This window comes from Cornus florida, unplaced genomic scaffold (genome assembly GCF_030987335.1).
Source record: "Cornus florida cultivar Cherokee Brave unplaced genomic scaffold, ASM3098733v1 CherokeeBrave_3.0.0_Hap2_Chr10, whole genome shotgun sequence".
Classification (NCBI taxonomy): Eukaryota; Viridiplantae; Streptophyta; class Magnoliopsida; order Cornales; family Cornaceae; genus Cornus; species Cornus florida.
In genome coordinates this window covers 90,083,090-90,101,699 of record NW_026775580.1, presented here as the reverse complement: position 1 = coordinate 90,101,699, position 18,610 = coordinate 90,083,090, and the positions used below count along the sequence as shown (strand labels likewise).

The 18,610-nt window shown below is 34.0% G+C and overlaps 2 protein-coding genes across 7 annotated transcripts; both read left to right on the top strand.

Moving 5' to 3' along the window:
- Nucleotides 1-903: 903 nt before the first annotated feature.
- On the top strand, nt 904-13,790 carry LOC132280063 (uncharacterized). 5 transcript variants are annotated; one of them, XM_059782177.1, is made up of 10 exons: nt 904-1,234; nt 2,456-2,521; nt 2,785-2,844; nt 6,350-6,444; nt 7,590-7,650; nt 9,152-9,279; nt 9,418-10,041; nt 10,766-10,845; nt 11,713-11,965; nt 13,110-13,790. In XM_059782177.1, exons 2-7 carry the CDS (start codon nt 2,503-2,505, stop codon nt 9,619-9,621), a joined length of 567 nt encoding a protein of 188 aa, XP_059638160.1. In that variant the 5' UTR covers nt 904-1,234; nt 2,456-2,502; the 3' UTR covers nt 9,622-10,041; nt 10,766-10,845; nt 11,713-11,965; nt 13,110-13,790. The 5 variants fall into 5 exon arrangements, with proteins under 5 accessions (XP_059638160.1, XP_059638157.1, XP_059638159.1 ...); XM_059782174.1 differs by having other exon boundaries at nt 11,706-11,965; nt 13,110-13,788; XM_059782176.1 differs by having other exon boundaries at nt 904-1,238; nt 11,706-11,965; nt 13,110-13,788.
- A 1,711-nt stretch (nt 13,791-15,501) lies between these two features.
- On the top strand, nt 15,502-18,301 carry LOC132280062 (cyclin-dependent kinase F-1-like). 2 transcript variants are annotated; one of them, XM_059782173.1, is made up of 3 exons: nt 15,502-16,168; nt 17,046-17,643; nt 17,743-18,301. In XM_059782173.1, the coding sequence occupies exons 1-3, from the start codon at nt 15,680-15,682 to the stop codon at nt 17,970-17,972; spliced, it is 1,317 nt and encodes a 438-aa protein (XP_059638156.1). In that variant the 5' UTR covers nt 15,502-15,679; the 3' UTR covers nt 17,973-18,301. The 2 variants fall into 2 exon arrangements, with proteins under 2 accessions (XP_059638156.1, XP_059638155.1); XM_059782172.1 differs by having other exon boundaries at nt 15,503-16,168; nt 17,046-18,301.
- Nucleotides 18,302-18,610: the final 309 nt, after the last annotated feature.

Below are 18,610 nucleotides of genomic sequence, written 5' to 3'. Positions count from 1 at the left end.
ACGGCTTACGAAGCCCAGGACCCGAGCTATGGTGGTGGTTGTGGTGGAGATAGAAATGGCGGAGGCGGTGGCTATGGTCGTTACCGTAGGGGTGAAGATGGTGGCTCTCCAGACGTAGGGGCTCCAAACATGAGAAAAAAAAATATATATCAAATTCCAAATAAAAAAATTTGTTAGGGTAAAAGAGTAATTTAATAACAAGTTATTACAAAATTAGTGTTAATTAAAAAATTCAAAGAATAAATTATGTTGGTTTATTAATTATTATGTCAAAATAATGAAATCAATATATATATATATATATATATATTTTTTTTTTCTTATTTATTCACTTTTAGATAAAAAACAATAAAAACATAATTTTCATATATTCTATGGTAAGAATTTTTAGACTTATAAAAAATGAAATTTTATAAATAATACAAAATTCTACATCAAATTAACATAGGCAATGACTCTTATGTTATTTGAAATGTTTTTATAGTTATATTATGAATTTTTAAGTATACCTTATTAAAAATTAGAAGGCATAATATAGTAAGATGTGTGATTTGATCAAATCCTAATTTTGCCCATCTTTCTTCCATTTCTTTTCTCTATTGTTTATATTTTTTCATCCCTCGTATGTGTTTTTTACCTCCCGTTTCTTACCCTCCAAACAAAACTAGCATCAGAGGGATAGGGGGTACATTTAGCTGGGCGAGTAATGGTATTGTGGTGGCATGGTTGGTGTCCTTGAATTGTATGGAATATGTGGTTATATGTGTGTGTCGGATGCTTTTTTGACTGTCCACTGCAATTGACAACTGGAACAGCTGTAGCCATCAACGTGTCGAACAACCATTGGATAGGATCTGCTTCTCATCCTTTTCTAGGGCAAATCATTTCAGCCTCCCCCATCGCCTCCATCGCTATTCTCGTTCTCAAGTCTGAACTTGCCCCCTCTCTCTCTCTCTGCAACTGCAAACTGCAAACTGCAAAATCTACAAGAATCAGAAGTTCAAAGCCCATATATTTCAGTTTATCTATCTGTCTGCAAGAATCAAAACCTATTACCTATATCAAAACCCATATCGGCATATCATTTCAGATTGTTCAAAAAATCAAAACCCATATCTTTCAGTTCCCATCGCCTGCTGTTCCAGTTCGGGTTCGCCGTTCGCAAGCTTCAGCCGCTGTCCCGCTGTCTCTCAACTCTCAAGCTTGCCCCCTCCCTCTCTGCAACTGCTAACTCGTATGTATGGGTTTTGTATTAAATTTTTTTCTAAAATCAACTGATCAAGGTCTGTAATTCTTGTTTTGCAGACTAAATCCTTTTTAGTGAAATTTTTTATGATCTTTTTTATATAATTTTTATTTTTTACAATATAAAGTAACAAAATTTGCATTCTATTTTGAGGTAATCATTGCATTGTATTTTGAGGTAATCACCGTAATCTACATTTTTGTTTTGCTAATCTACATTTTATTTCAGCAAAACAAATATATTTTTTAATTTCTATAACTTCTATTTTTTTTTTTGTCAAGAAAATCTGAATCTGGGCATGAAAAAAGAAAAAAAAATCTGAATTGGATTAGAAATCTGCAAAACAATTTTTATCAAACATGCCAAGGCTTTTTGAATATGGAAATCTTTTCAGAACTAAAAAAAATAAAATCATAACAAGAACTTTGACAAGCAAAAGTACTTAATATAGGGTAAAGCGCTAAAGTTACTTATTGAAAATTAAAATACTTGCAAAAAGCATGCTTTTGAGTGAATTCCATAGTGTTGGGAGGGGCTTGCCATGAACTACCTCACGCTCTGCTTCCACTAGTAGATTCTCAAATAGGATTAGTAAATTGGTGAAAAGAAGAGATAGGGTATTGAGTTTTGAATTGTTCAGAAATAAATTGGTAATTTTTTTTGTTAATTACCCAAATAGGATTTTCTATGCCTTAATCAGTCAATTGTCTAAAGAAACATTGTTAGTTAACTAAAATTGATTTAAACAACAGTTGATTTTGGTTGAGATATTTTGATTTAGCCCACAACATCGAGAAATCCTGGATGTTTTGTTTCACATAGAAATACAATCGGTGTAATCCACGAAGGATATATTCAATCTTTCTGCCATATTTTTATTTTCAAATTTTGGTTTTTGATTTTCTTTTGTTATTAGAATGCAGAATATCAGGATATTGATTTGTTAATTTTGAAGATTATTCCTAAACTGATGCATTGTACTTTGTTATTAGATTAATTTAACATAAGAGCTGAGTATAATATGTGCTGATCACACCTATCCGTAATCACACCTCTTTCTACGGATAGGTGTCCAACATTTTGACTAGAAGCATAATTGGGTTGTGTTAGATACATGATACAGATAGTACTTAGATGGTGGTGTTTTAATTGTTATGAATGAGATTGTGAAACCTCTTCCTTACAACTTGAGCGTTTTCTTATTTTTAGGGTTAACATCAGGCCTTAACATTTAGCAAGAACAAGGTTCAAGAAACATGCCTCCTCAGTCATCGGGTAACAAACTTACTTTTTTTAAAATTTTAATTGACATTTTTAGCTATTGGTTATGTTTATTTATTCATGTTTTACATACTGATTTTTTTTTTTTTTTTTTTTTGTTTCTACATACATATATATAATATTGTTATGATGTGATGCTTGAACAATTTATTAATGGGAATTAAAGACTTGGAAGTTTAGTTTTCAATTTTAGAATATATGTTTTACAAGTTTGTTAACGCTTTTAAAACTTTTCCTCTTTTGTTCTAATAATATAGGTCTCTTTTCTGAAAGAAGAGAGTTGATGGGAATGGGTGGTGTGGGCAAAAAGAAAGTAGGTATGTTTTTTTTGCCTAACTAATTGAATTATATAAATCCCCTTACCATTGTAGCAGTGATGTTGGTTTTATAGGAAGTCTCTTTTCAATTTATCTTAATCAAATGTATATCTATGCAAGAGGATTATGTGATTCTAGATGAGTTAATGTTAACGATATGAGGATGTTGATGTCAATGTTGACTCTACTGATGATGTTGATAATATGTTAATGCACTCAAATTAAGTCAAAACACTTAGAATTGAAGGAAATTTAGAGTTGAAGACCTACTATTGAGCATAGCGTCTAATTCTTTTAGTTACAAGAATCTTTGGTCACTTTACACACGATTTTTCAGTTATTGAAATTTTGAAACAATGGTGTGTAATATGATTCATCTACTTGGGCTCTCTTCTTTTTCATCTCTCTAAATTCTAATTTTATCTGCGAAAAAAGAAAAAGAAGAGACTATGCAATTTTAATTTAACCATAGGGAGATCCTTCTCTTTTGACACTCTCAAACTCCATCGTCTTTCCCTCTATAGCATTCTGATCTGAAATTCTAGGGACAAGACGGAGAACACCATAGGGAGATCCTTTTCTTTTGACTCTCTCGACACCATCATGAAGGGTCAAAATAGCTTGATCTCCCTATGGTTCTCAGTTTTGTCCCTAGGGAGATCCTTCTCATTTATTTAGTGATTGGCCGGGGCCATGTAGATGGTCAAGTTATTTTTCCAGCACAGCTTCAGGCATATAGCGTATTCCCCAAGTTAGCAAGTGAGTTCTCTAACAATTTTTTTTTTTTAACTAAAAATCTTAAAAACAATAAAAAGAATACCAAAATGCAGCAAAACAAAATCTCAGTTTAACTAGGACAAATGGGTTCATCAGCTATGTACGGTAAAATTTTACGATATATAGTCTAAACGTTTACTATATATAGTCTCTACTCAGCTTTTTCTTACGTTTACGGTCGCTACTCATTCTTTAGGGTTCTAAGAGAGTCCTCATCTTCTTGGGTTCTAGGGTTCTGAAATTTTCGCAGCAATGGTTATATTTTCCAATTCTTTTGTCCGCAACTTCAATATAGTAACAAAACAGGCAAGTTTTTCTTCAAATATTCAATATATATGGTGAATTTCTTTACAATTTTAATGTTTTTCTAGATGCCATTAATCTATATGGTGAATTTATTTGCAGTACAAAGAGTACAAAGGGGCTAGCCGTACTGTGGACATTCAGTGATGGCGACAAGAATATCTACCCCTTTCAAGCGTCATGTTGGCAAGACGTAAGTTCTTTCACTTAATTTTTTTTTTTTTACTATTTCATCCTGTTTTCTATGTCACTCACATCTAACATTATTTTCTAGCTATTGAACATTTTTTGTTTTTTGAAAATTGAAAAATCTTTTTGAGAACTTTTCTAGTCATTGATTTCTGTTTATTCTTGCTTCACAATGCTTAAAGAAAGAAACCAGAGACAAATAATGAGTTTAGGGTTTGTTCTGGAGGTGATTGATTCTGTGTTTTCTTTTTCTGTTGGGAACTCAGCTGGGTTGGATTTTTTTTTTTTACTATTTCATCCTGTTTTCTATGTCACTCACATCTAACATATTCAAGTTATTGAACATTTTTTGTTTTTTGAAAATTGAAAAATCTTTTTGTGATCTTTTCTAGTCATTGATTTCTGTTTATTCTCTTGCTTCACAATTTTGGAAATGCTTAAAGAAAGAAACTGGAGACAAATAATGACTTTTGGGTTTGTTCTGGAGGTGATTGATTCTGTGTTTTAGTTTCTTTTGGCTCGGGATGTGTTGTTGGACAAATGGTCTTAATTATTCTCTATCTATGTGAACCACCTTTTAGAGAATGGGATGGCCTGGCTTCACAAAATAGTCAATTAAAATGGCATAAAATGACCTTGGGAAATGGTGCAAAATCTTTTTTCTTTTTTTCATTTTTTAGATGAGGTTTGGAATTGGATAACTGTGTAATCTTGGATCCCAGAGGAACCTTATCAATAAGGAATAGCTAGAGTGACCAGAGCACTTCGTTACAAGCTTCATGGCGAGTCTGCCTGTGCTTTAACGATCAGAGATCTTACGCCTGGATCCACCCTGCTACTCCCACCACTTTGTGCTCCCCCAATGATAAAGACCGGCCCTTAACCAGCCCAGCCATTGCCGCAGCAACCTTACTGATGAGTTGCTTTTTTTACCAAGCTGCTTGAGTTGGAATAATCTCAGGTTGGTGGCTCAAGGCATGATAAGTAGTTATAAACAAGAAAACAGAGAAGTACTCTCTTATTGGGATTTGCTCTGCTCACATTCCAGGCTTGCTGCTTCCATCTTTTTAATGTCGAGTTGTTCTTTGAGCTCCATTTCTTGTAAGCTCTTAACGGCCACTGCATCCCTATTATTATGGGTTCTAAGCGGAAATGACACGCCATAAGTTCCTCGATGGGATGGTGAAGGAAAAGTGGCTCTGTTGAATGAAAATAACTTGCTCTCTGTTAGGTGGTATGAAAGGAATGGCATCGTCCCGTTAGTACTATCTAAAATGGTAAGAGGGAATGACAAGAAGCCCCATACGGCCACTTATCAAAAAAAAGAAGAAGAAGCCCCATACGGCCATCAGACGAAAGAGAACTTGTTTAATTTATTATTATTAATAAGAAAGAGGAAGAAGCTGAATAGCCATATAGGTAAACAAGAGGCGGTTTAAGACAAGCTTCTTGATTCGAAAGTGAGTAGGAGAGCTAAAATCCGCCTATCTTATGCATTTTCTTTCCCTGTCGAACACAAAACCGGTTGAGGTTGTTGACGAGAAAAAGATTTCAATTGCTCTATCTCAGAGTCCCCCGGGCTTGGCAATCGTTTTCGTTTTGAAGCCTGTATTTCATTCCCAGTCCCTCACACAACTGGATTTTGAAATCTGCCTCTTTTTTGAGGGTTTTCTTGTTTGATCAAATATAGTATTAGCTAAGTGGAAAAGGAATGGTGACGAGTCCCCCTTCCCTTAACGTTGTTAAAAGCCTTGCTTTTTGTAGAAGTGAGCCTCTTGGTTGGATATGCACAACTCTCTACCAGCCAAAATGATCACAAGGAATATCTATTGAAAAGGCAATCTAAAAAAGAAAAGTAAATCACGTCCAACAACATAGGTCGAACTCTTAAACTAACAAAAGGATATTGGTCCCAAACACCCCAAGGTTAAAAGAAAGTGAGAACTAATATACAAAGAAGGAAGGCCGAAATATAGTCAAGGTCTAAAGGTGCTTGAGGCTTCGTAAGGCAAGGTTTGTAATAAGGGCTTCACTTATTGAGGGTATTTCAGGTCAGGAAGAATTCATTTTTTCTACCACTCAGACAAGAATGCTGCCACACACACACGGTAAATCAACAAAGAGAGTTATTTTTGATTAAAGTTGATTAACTAATAGGATGATGTGAACATGTTTAATTAAAGTGATAACGATCTTTAAATCTTCATGTTTTAGTAAATGTTTAGATTTGTGACAGATGACGTGAAGGATAATGTGCTGAACCTTCCTATGATCTGCTTCATGGGCTTCACGCTCATTGACTTTGGTTTGCTCCTAAGGTCAATGACTCAGGTATGGCTTTCAGAATATGCATCTAACTTTTTGTATAAAGTTTTGATGATGTTAATTCTCTTTTTTAGACTTTATTTTTTCTTTTTTGGGTAAATAACATGTATGTATTGATGATAACAATAATTTTTTTATTAGACTATTTTGGTTGCATTCGTGATCTTTTAATTTGTTATGTTGGCATATTAGATGACAATCATGATACATTCCACCTTCTAAGAATTATAACTTAATAATTATAACAACTGATTTTTGTTTGGAAGACCCTACTTACTTCCATAATAGATAATTAATAATTCTGTGTTTTACCAGTTGATGAATTTTTAAAATTATTTTTTATTATTATTAACAATTGTAATAAAAAAATATACCTATGGGATATAGACACATATGAATGAAAATTTGATAATAGTCTCACATGTCTTATTTTGAATAGTGATACTTTTAACTAATGAAGAATTAGTTGCCTATTAATCTAATATTTTAATTCAGGATTTGTCATTCGCTTCTGTTTCAAAGTCTATTTAGTATAATTAAAAAATATATTGGGAATGAAATTTTGGAATGTTTCGAACAAGGTATACCTGCTTTCTTTTTCATCCTGGAAGTTAAAACACAATTTCACTAATAATAATTGAAATTTTCACTAATTATGATTAAATGGTTACTTTGAAAAATGAGATTCACCAAAACGGCTTTTTGTTTATAAAGTCATTTCTCCTTTCTATTTAAATTGGTCAACACCTTAGTATGTTTGACACTACTGGCAGTGATTTAATTAAATTGGTCAACACTTTTCCCACCCAAGTTATGAGTTGAAATTTTTTAATGAACTTACCTGTTTTTTGCTTTTATATCTATTGCTCGAATCATTTCGTGAAATGAGTTGATAAAACATAATTCAAATTTCTAAAACAATAATATGGGCGACAAGTGCACATTATGAGACCAGCTCATGCAATTTATATCACGTGTTCTTGCTCTCGACAACTACTTTATCTAATATATATCTATAGTTTTTGCTAAATCCTCTCCATTCAAATAAAATGTTTGTGAATAATTGGGCTGGTGTAAATTTACTTTCATCCATGTCTTCTTTGGTTGAAATTATGCATGGATAGTTTATTTGATGTACTTAAATTTTACAAAGGGAGCCCTCTCCAGCAGAAATGAAGATTTATGCCATTCACAATATAGTCAAGGAGAGAGGTAGGCTTATTTTTGTCATTGAATTCCTTAGTTGAACTTCACTCGTTGATTTAACAAATAATTCTACTTGATTTTGTTTTCACTTGTTGTACCTAGGATAGATAATACAATACTAAACGATGGAGAGATAGATATCGTTTTGATTAGAAGTGGCTTGGGTTGGACAAAATGCAGGGCAATCTAGCGTGACTCCTTTTATTAGATTAAGCAAGGGATGAGGATGATTTCCATTCTCAAATATTGTCATGCTACACATCCATCCACTTTGATCACTTTGATTAAGTTAAGGCTATGCGTCAGTAAAAGACCTGTTTTACAACATAAGAAGCATGGATATGGGCACGGGCCCTGACACTATACAACACTGATGGGTCGATACGTCCAGTTCAGGAAAAAAGTTGTTGAAAATAAATATAAATCTGTAAATATCTATTCTTTTTATACATTGTTTACACAACTAATATATATATATACTCTCACATTTATATATTTTTTGTGTTAGACAATTATAGATCTTTAATTTATTTATAATTTCTATACTAATGTTACATAAGTTAGAAGATAAATCTATTTGGATATCAAAAAGGAATACATTATAATAAATATGATGTTACTATCCTATTTACTTAGTAAAATTATGTTTTACGTCATTAAATGTCATTTTATTAAAGAAAAATAGGTTTGGTATGGTCATAATGTTGTTTTGAGACGAACAGTGTGGGATGTGCTATTAAGTATCTGAAATTTGTTGACCGAGTGTTCGATATGTGTCGTTTTGGTGTAAAAGATTTGTTGGCCAATTGCCTGAAATAAATTTAAAAAAAAATTAAATTATGGACACATCCTTAAATTGTTGTAATGATAATCTTCTTTGTTTGATTGATTGATTGTAATTTGAACCATATATTTAGTATCTTCTAAGGGATGTGTTCCCCTTTTGAAAGCTTCTTTTATACAATTTTACTTGTCAAAAAAAAATTTGTACAATATATTTATTGTTTTGTCTGCCATAATTTTGTTCTGTTATTTTCGAATTTGTTGCATTGAGCCTTATTATATGATTCCCCTCTGTAATGATAAAGTAGTTAGTTTCTTCTTAGGAGATATTGCAAATTAACAATTAAAATATCATTAAAGTTTCTGTTAATATTTCTGTATTCTAACTGAATATTTCTGTATTCTAACTGAATATTTCTGTATTCTAACTGAATTGGGATGACTCTATATAGAGTTGAATTTCACCAATGAATGACATTTGTATAATCGGCTAATTTTGCAAATTTGTTGTTACTTTTGTTACTTATTTCGTCTTCTGTTCACCATATATCTATATCAATGTTAAAACCACTTTTTAAGCTAGGTGAAATGTCAAGTAGAAACCTGTTCTAACAAACCAATGCTGCTTACTTCTTCTCAAAAATGCTTTTCAATTTTTTTTGGCATTCTGTATTTGGATATTTGCTGTCGTTGCCAGGGTAAATGACTTTCTATTCCAACTCAGATGAGACCGCGGGTCAACAAATTAAAACCTGTTTTAACATACCATTGCTGAATGGTTCTCAAAGGTGGTCTGGTTTTGGAAATCCATCCTCAGGATTTTCTTTTGCTGTTTCTCCTATGTTAACACAGGTACCTTGTGTTTCATTTAGATGGAGTTAGTTGCTTGACATATCACTATTCTGCTTAATTATTTAATGTGGAGTATGGTTATGTTCTGTTTTATGATTTGCTTTTGCTTAATTTCTTTGAATCTGTTTGTTAATGCAGCTTTTGATTGCGAAATGTTATCACGGTGATGGCAGCTTTTTTGACCGAAGCAAGCTTTTTCCTCTACAACTCAAGCAAAAATTGCTTGATTTGAAATGTTTTTTATGTGAAGACTATGGCGATCTTCGAGCTTGGGGTGTAGTGAATAGAAATAACAATTATGCATCAGTTCCTGATTTTGTCAGGTTGTTGAATAAATTTTGACGTGCGAGAGACGGACAAGGTTTTTCAATTCTTTGACAATAGGAAGCAGCAGCAGAAGGATGTGAAATCATTTGTCGTAGAATTTTCTTGCGACACTCTTCTGAAACGACCCATAATAACCCCCTCTGGAGAGAACCATAAAAATTAATGTTGATGCGTCCTACGTGCATGGGATGCACCGTGCTGGTTTTGGAGCATCCTACCGCAATTTCATGGGTTGCTTGGTTAATAAAAAATATTGGTCGATGAGGGGTGTTCATTCAGCGTACGAGGCTGAATTATATGCAGTATACCATGTCCTTCTATATGCCAAGTGGTTGAATTACGAACATGTTATCTTGGAATCTGACCCTTGAATGCGGTTGTTGCAGTTAATGGGGGAAGTCACCCAAATGACTCCAACTTCATAATCAAGCATAGGTATGATTTCTATTTTTATTTCAACTTTTTTATTCCAGCCAAATTGTTCACTTCTCGGTAGACGTGCCTCACAACACAGGATTTGAAAGAATTCTTCAATTCTTTTACTTTGCTACAAAGTAATTCATTCATCAGTTTCAAACAGTTAGAAGGAATAAAAAAGTTGAAATAAAAATAGATATCATACCTATGCTTGATTCTGAAGTTGGAGTCATTGGGGTGACTTCCCCCATTAATAGCAACAACCGCATTCAAGGGGTCAGATTCCAAGATAACATGTTCGTAATTCAACCACTTGGCATATAGAAGGCCATGGTATACTGCATATAATTCAGCCTCGTACGCTGAATGAACACCCCTCATCGACCAATATTTTTTATCAACCAAGCAACCCATGAAATCGTAGTAGGATGCTCCAAAACCACAGCACGATGCATGCCAAGTGGTTGAATTACGAACATGTTATCTTGGAATCTAACTCCTTGAATGCGGTGCGATTGTTGCTATTAATGGGGAAGTCACCCAAATGACTCCAACTTCAGAATCAAGCATGGGTATGATATCTATTGTTGCTATTAATGGGGGAAGTCACCCAGATGACTCCAACTTCAGAATCAAGCATGGGTATGATATCTATTTTTATTTCAACTTTTTTATTCCTTCTTTCAGAATTTTTTTCCCATTACACTTGTCTAATTTTGTTATGTTTTCTTTTACACCAAAGGGAGAACAACATTTGGGTCTCATTCAAAGGATCTCTACATGCCACTTGACTCACTGTCTAGCAGTTTTCCCAAGGATAAGGTTAGAAAAATAGCAGTAATATGTCCTTAATGTTTTTCTCATTGGTGATGGTAGATGCATCTTTTGGTGCACTATTAGGAATTATATTTATAGATACGCGAGCAACTCATATCTCTCTCATCCACGCTTCATTCCTCCCAACCTTGCAGACACTCGTTCTTTGTTTGGAGTAGATGATATTTGAAGAACCCTGAATAGTATTTAATATGAAAGAGCTAATGCTGTAGTAACTCCATATTGTTATGCATTTATTCAGTCTTTTGTGTTTTCTCACATGAGGATGCTATGTCGGATGATAGGAGTAACTAGAAGAGATAGATAAATATGAATGTGTAAGGGGTACATTAGTTATAGTGCCTATAAAAAATAAAATTAGGGAAATTAGACATAGGTGGTATGGCTATATTCAACGTAGACTCGATGATGCATCTATTAAAAGAGGAAGAGTTGTTTTCCTCCATAGCAATCGACAATGAGGCCGACCAAAGCTTACGTGAGATGAAGGAATTAAAAACGATTTCAAAAAAATTAGGAGAAGGCATGGTGTATAAAGGGAAAGAATGAAAAAAGAGAATTCATGTGGCCAACTCACCCATATGGGATTAAGATAAAGGCAATGATGATGATGTATGCCGATGAAAGGATTTATGCACATCAATTTACCTAATCCTCTTAGTTTGATATATCAAGAATCTCATTTTTAGAGATTTTTATATTAATTGTTTTGCATATCTTGAATTGTTCCAAATGTACTTTTGATTTTTTCATATTGCACAGTGTACTTGGGCTCCAGAGGACCTTTGGCGCATTAGTGCACCTTGAGGCTTTAATAACTAAATTTTTTCTGTATTTTTTAACAGAGTTCAGTTCCAAACGGAATAAGGCGATTGAGGTCTGTTCAAACATTCCTCTCAGATGGACACTTCGTTTTTCAACATCCGCTCCAGCCTTACACGTCATCTCCATCATTCTTGGGTGATGCTTATTCTGTGGGTTCTGGTAGACCCAAAGCAATGAGAGTGTCTGGAGGATATCTTCTATCAATAAATCAATTTACCTCCTTCACATTAGCAATCAAGAAAGGGATAACTCGCATTTGATTGTTTAATAATCTTTGAAGGTACTGATGATTGCTTTTCCTGCCTTTTAAGTCTTTATCTATATATTTCAACTTTATTCCTTGAGTTTAATTTCTTAATCAGTATATTCTACTTGTTGCAAGATTGATAACTCAATTGTGGCATATCATCTTGCTGTATCTTCAGCGCTTACAAATAATTATGGTGCAATATGTTTTGATTTTGATTAATGCAAATAATTTTTTCATGTGCGTGTGGAACTTTTGGAGATTAAATTATTGCCTGTTCTGATTGGATCTTTATGTATAATAAAATTATAGTGTCTTACTGTACACAATTGAACTCATCTTTGTATGATTGCATTCGGGATTGACTTGGCCGCTATTTGGACTGTAAATGGAAGCGATTGTAAGAGCAGTAAAGGCCATGCATTTTCTTCATAAAATTTTGTCCCCCTTTTTATTTTTTTTTTCAATTTTGTTACATTTTGTATTTTGCTTCTTTGTTCTTCTCTTCTTGTATTTGATCAGTAATGGAACAAATGTTGCTGTCCGGTTATTGAGCGAGCTGTAAGAAACCCTCGTGTTTCATTGAAAACCTCTAATGACTTAATGGAAATGCGATTTATGAAGATTTTGTTAAAAAATAAAAAAAATAAAAAAAAAATCCTAGTAGTGTTTAATTGAATTGAAGAATAATGGCCAGGTTCAAATTTTTATCTTTAGATAGCTTTGTATTGGGCATTTGATCATATCAGTTGGTCCATCTTATGCTGAAAGTAATTTTCTCCGTGATGAATAAGAATAAGGAATCTGCAACCATCTGAAAGTTCCATCTCCATGGCATGAATGAGTGGTTCATTGTTGGGTCTCTTAGTAACATCATTGGTATGGTTTTTTGACTTTACTAAATTGAATTTTTTTTTTTAAAAAAAAAAAAAAATTCAAATGTCAAATCTGTGGCACCATTATTTATTTTGTTGCTTGTTTGGCATCTTGATAAACGGCAAAATCTCTTGTTTGTTGATTGTTTCTTTTCCTACTAGGCTGTCTAGCTCATTCCCATCATTTTCAGGTCACAATTCACACAGTAGCAAATAATACAACCTATCACTTCGACAGTGATATGCACTGACATTCTACTATTGTGTGCTAAACATAGAAGTATTTTTTTATTTTATTTCAGGAGGGGCGTGGTATGTGGAGGTTGTGTTGTTCAGGACGTCCCTAACACCATAGCTGATCAGAATCGCCACTTCTGATCATTTTGCAAGTGCTTTTGGTGCTCAACAAGTGCTGGATTGTTGACGGTTTGAATTCACCTATCTATATGGCTATGCATGTATTATAGCTGCAGCGACATGGTTTGATGATCTAGAGAATTTTGTTCTACAGACTGACCAGAAGAAGAGCATAGAATTGTGTTGATTTCATTTTTCTGCACTGTGATTTATGTTCTTCATCCGATTCTCTAATTCTTTTGTAAGCTTTGAAGAAATATTCTGAATTCTTCTTGTTTAAGAAATTCATGGGTCGTTATACTTGTTACCGTTTGACGTATAAGAATTCCAAGTTTTTTAAGTCTTAGAATGCGCTTGATTGATCTCTGACATTGGGGGTTCTTTGTTCACAGTGGAGAAATTTTTAGGAAAGGCAATTTGCAACTAGTACTTTGAAGCAGGGGGCGGAGGGAAGGGGGCTGGGGGTGGCCATGGGCCCCCCTGATTTTTTGATTTTTTTGTTTTTGATTTATTTATTTTTGTATAGGTAAAAAGTAAAAATAGTATACCTATGGTATAAAATCTATACTAGGCCTCCCAAGAAAAAATAAATTTTTTTTCTTTAATTAGCATTTAACAAAAGATAGTTTATATATAATGGAAAATAATTTAATAATGTTTATCTTAAAATTTTAAGCTTAAACATAGTTCTTTTCATAATGTGATTATTTAAAAATTCATTCAACTCAAGCACGATTTTTTTAATAACCTTATTATTTTAAATTTCGTCTCATACATGACTTTCCATCACTTTTTATTTATTTTTATTGGAATGTTTTTATAAGAATTCTATAAGAAAATAATTTTATAAAATCTAAAACAAAAATTTCATTTGAAGTTTTGAATATCAACAAAAATTGAAGATTGAAGAATCTAAATTCTTATTTTATTAATTTTTTTTGTGTTTTTTTTTTGTCCTAATTATTGTTTTGTTAAATTTTCAATTGTTGTTTTTTTTAATTAATTTATTTTTTTCTTATAGGCAACTTAAGAGAATTATTTTTGTTAATTTATTTTTGGAGAGTTTCTTTTTTTAAAGGCATTTTACATTTTGGTTTTAAATTACCTATTTTTACACTGTAAGTCGGTGAAGTATGGTTTTGTATTTATCGGGCGAAATAACACTACTCTAATCTAAATTAGTTTATATATTATGCGTAAGCCATTAACATTTTATGATTTTTCTAAATTATTTATTTATTATAACGTTTTTTTGTTTTTTTTTTAATGATTTTCATCCACACTTTTGACCTTTTTTGTTTTCTATTGTTCCCTACTTAAATTTATTTTGGCCGTTTTTCTCTAGAGAGTCTAGAGAGACAAGTTATACACACAAAGAAAGAAAATTATATCCTTACAATTCCTTATTTTAATGTATCTCTGAAAAAAATAAAAATAAATAAATAAATAAATTCCCTTATTGAGTTATTTCACTGCACACATCCATGATTTGACCTAAAAGAATCACTTTTTTCTCATCAACATAGATGATTTTTATGCATACTGTAATCCAGGTTAATCTCAAATTTCTTTTTTTTTTTTCCTCTCTTAATAATATTATTTATAATTTTGACTCTTTCAACCTCAAAATCCCCGCGCGGCCGTTTGAAGCCTCTGGTAGTGGCAGGCTACAAAGAAAGCAAAGAACTACAATTTAATCCAACCCAAACAATTACAAGTTACAATCATAAAATCAGTAATCAATAGTTTCCCACACAGTCTGTTGTTGGCCAACAAAGTACACAATAAACAGAAGATCTGGTTTTAAAGATTTTAGGATTCTTGTTACATATTCCAAAAGTTGAATTTATGGACAGGGTTTGTTGAACCCTCGGATGGAAAACTTTTTGGTGAAGTTGGCACTAGATAACCACTTTCTAATTCTTTTTCCTCTCTTTGCTTCTAATTCTCTGCTGTAGTGGTGGTGTAATTTCTCTAACACATTGATTTTATTTTTTAACACATTTATTTATATTTTTTAACACATTAAATTTAATTAAAATAGGTAAATTTAATAAGTTCAGCCAAGCAGTTAAGTTCTTCATCTATGTTCTGGTACTAAGCACAAATGTAAAATGAGTAAACATTACTTATATATAAGTAAGTGAGGCAAAAAAATTAAAAAGGAATTTTTTTTTTAAAAAAAAAAACAATAGTTGAGAACTCGAGATAATTGTAAAATGTGAGTGTTTAAGAAAAATTAAGTTATTTTATTTTATTATTATTATTTTTAGAAACATTAGAAGGAAAAAAATAAAGTGGAATGGAACAGAACAAAGGGTAGTAGCACGGAATTTGGGAAAAAAATAAAAAATCTGGCCACTTGGCTAGTGGGATTAGAATGGTATATCGGTCATTTAAGCAGAATCACGTCCTTTTCTTCTCAGTAAACAATCAGACAAACCCTAAACCCTAGAATACCACTATCACCATTTCTGACCCTTTCTCTACCTCCCAAATTGATCAGCAAATGTAAATGGATCCACCACCGTCGAAGAGCTGGAGCATACACACTCGCCGTGAGATCACCGACAAATACGAGATCTTAGAGCGAGTGGGGTCGGGCGCGTACTCCGACGTCTACAGAGCTCGCCGTCGCTCCGATTCACTCATAGTCGCCCTCAAGGAGGTTCATGACTACCAGTCCGCTTTCCGGGAAATCGAGGCCCTCCAGACCCTCCACAACACCCCTAATGTCGTCGTTTTGCTCGAATACTTCTGGCGCGAAGATGAGGACGCGGTGCTCGTCCTCGAGTTCCTGCCGACCGATCTGGCGTCGGTGATCAGGACCGCCAAGAGGGAGTGGGAGGGTGGGATCACCGTCGGCGAAATCAAACAGTGGATCGTTCAGATTTTGTGTGGAGTCGACGCGTGTCATCGGAATTCGATCGTGCATCGGGATTTGAAACCCTCGAATCTGTTGATATCGGCAGATGGTGTTCTCAAGTTGGCTGATTTCGGACAGGTGATGATCTTCAAGCTCTTCTTTATATATAATCGTGATTGTATATAAATATACACTCTTGTGCATTAACACATTATGGCGTTTTGTTCATATATTTTTATATATAGCATGTGTAGAAGCCCACTTTAGGTGGAATAAATTAGATTTTGAGTTGGAAAAGATAAAAACAAGCGAATAAAAACGTTTAGTTTTGCGCCATAGCATGTTTAGGGGCTAATTTTAGTGATAGAGTGGTGCTTTCTCACCTCACAACTTAGACTATAGGATTATTGAAAACGAATTTTATTTGTACAAACTGACCAAGAAGTGATTTCAGATTGAACTTGAAAATTTAAGTTAATATATTTTTTTTCTCAAAAGCAATTATATCTCTCATTCTAACCTAGGCATCCCGCAGCTTCTGCCGGATGCTTGAAGTGGGATTCACATGACCCCATCCTTGCTGGCTTTCGATCCTCTGGTTTCAGAGGAAACCAGAGGACCTATCATTGCTATTACTTATTAAATAATGTTGAAGGGTGAAGATGATACCGGTTTCGGATGACCTATAAATTAATATATCTCTCAATATAAACCTTGATAAACATAGTTCCCATAACGATTATTGATGTTTATTGTATGAATAATCCATCTAATTTAATTGGCGTAAATTATGGATCTTCCCTTCAAACTTAGCAATGAAAGTCCTTGATAACTTGGAGAAAATTTTTGTTAGTTCTCAGTAAATGGGAGTTATGAAATTATCGAATGGATAAATGAGGGAACTCCTTTCTTTGCTTGATTAGAGTGGAGACTGGAAACAAATCCCAAGAATGAATTTTGTTTCTACATTATTTGTTCAGAACTGAATATATTTGGCGTGATTGTTTCCTTACAGGCAAGGATACTTCTAGAACCTGGATTTGTTGCCGTTTGTGACAATACACACCCACATGAGGCCGGTGTAGTTGAACAAAATGAAGTCATTCCTGAAACAGATAGTGCCTGCCTAAGAGAAGTTCATAGGAATCGAGATCAAGGAGCCACAGGTAAAGAAGAATATCCTAGAGAGTTAGGCAAGCTTGGGGCTAAAGACTCTGTGGATGCAACTGATAAAGAATGCAATACTCGTGATGGAGATACATCTTGTCTTGCTACATGCACAACAAGTGATATGGAAGACGAACCTTTGAGGGGTTCTTATTCTTACGAGGTTGACGAGGGTGGAAATGGGCAATGTTGTCCCCTCACATCCTGTGTTGGAACTCGTTGGTTCAGGGCCCCAGAGCTGCTGTATGGATCAACAAACTATGGGACAGAAATTGACCTGTGGTCGTTGGGCTGCATTTTCGCAGAGCTTTACAGTTTAGAGCCCCTTTTCCCTGGAACTTCCGATATTGATCAGCTAAGCAGAATTTTTAGTGTTTTGGGCAACTTAACTGAGGAAGTTTGGCCTGCTTGTTTGGAACTTCCTGATTACAGAATAATTTCATTCGGTAAGATAGAAAATCCAATTGGTTTAGAAGCATACCTGCCCAACAGGTCCCCTGATGAAATCCATTTAATCAGAAAACTTCTTCGTTTTGACCCAGCAGGTAGAGCTACTGCAATGGAACTACTCCATGACAAGTATTTAACTGAAGAACCTGTTCCAGTTCCCTTATCTGAGCTAAGGGTTCCTTCTACGCACAGTGCTCAGGATGAGGGTTCTCCCGGTGAGTGGTGCGGTGATTGCAGGTACATGGATTCAGATTCTGATTTCGAGGATTTTGGCTCTGTCAAGGTTACCACCACTGATACTGGTTTCTCAATCCGGTTTCCTTGAGCTCAACGTGCATGGAGGTTTTGACGGTCCACAATTTTTGGAGAAGTCTGATCTTAGCAATGGAAAGTGCCGCTTGAAATACATTAAAATATCATACTTTGTATGTGAAATACTTTGTAACATTTAGTTTTGAAAAATCAAACATTGAGTGCTCTCTTCACATGTTATATATTGATTAGGTTAATGGCCTAAAAAAAATAACTAAGAGAGTTGCAACAAACTCCCTAAACTACAACTCACCTCGGTCAAATTGGATATGTAATTATTGGAATAATTGTTGGAGACTCAAATGATGGATATGCAAGCATGATAACTTATATGTTGTTCTATATCTCCATGATTCTAGGAACTTTTGCTTGCATTGTATTATTTGGTCTACGTATCAAAACTGATAACATTCGCGAAAGATCTGTTTTTTGGCTTTCTCTTTAGCCCTATGAAACATGCATTTAAGGGCATGACCGTCTCCTGCAGTTAACGAATATGTTCTTATTCCAGATGTGGAATCAAGAAATCTCCAAAACTCTGCCAACCTTATCACTTCGACTTTTGATCCAAATCCAAACACAGAGTATTCTTCGACTTTGACTTTTGATCCAAAACCTAATAAAGGGCACTGATTTAGGACGGAATGATCG

Coding starts and splice junctions, on each gene's coding strand:
- LOC132280063 (XM_059782178.1), top strand. Junction 2,845..6,349: donor TGTGGGCAAAAAGAAAGTAG/GTATGTTTTTTT, acceptor GATTTGTGACAG/ATGACGTGAAGGATAATGTG. Junction 7,651..9,151: donor CAATATAGTCAAGGAGAGAG/GTAGGCTTATTT, acceptor ATTCCAACTCAG/ATGAGACCGCGGGTCAACAA.
- LOC132280062 (XM_059782172.1), top strand. CDS start 15,680: ATGGATCCACCACCGTCGAAGAGCTGGAGCATACACACTCGCCGTGAG. Junction 16,169..17,045: donor AGTTGGCTGATTTCGGACAG/GTGATGATCTTC, acceptor GTTTCCTTACAG/GCAAGGATACTTCTAGAACC.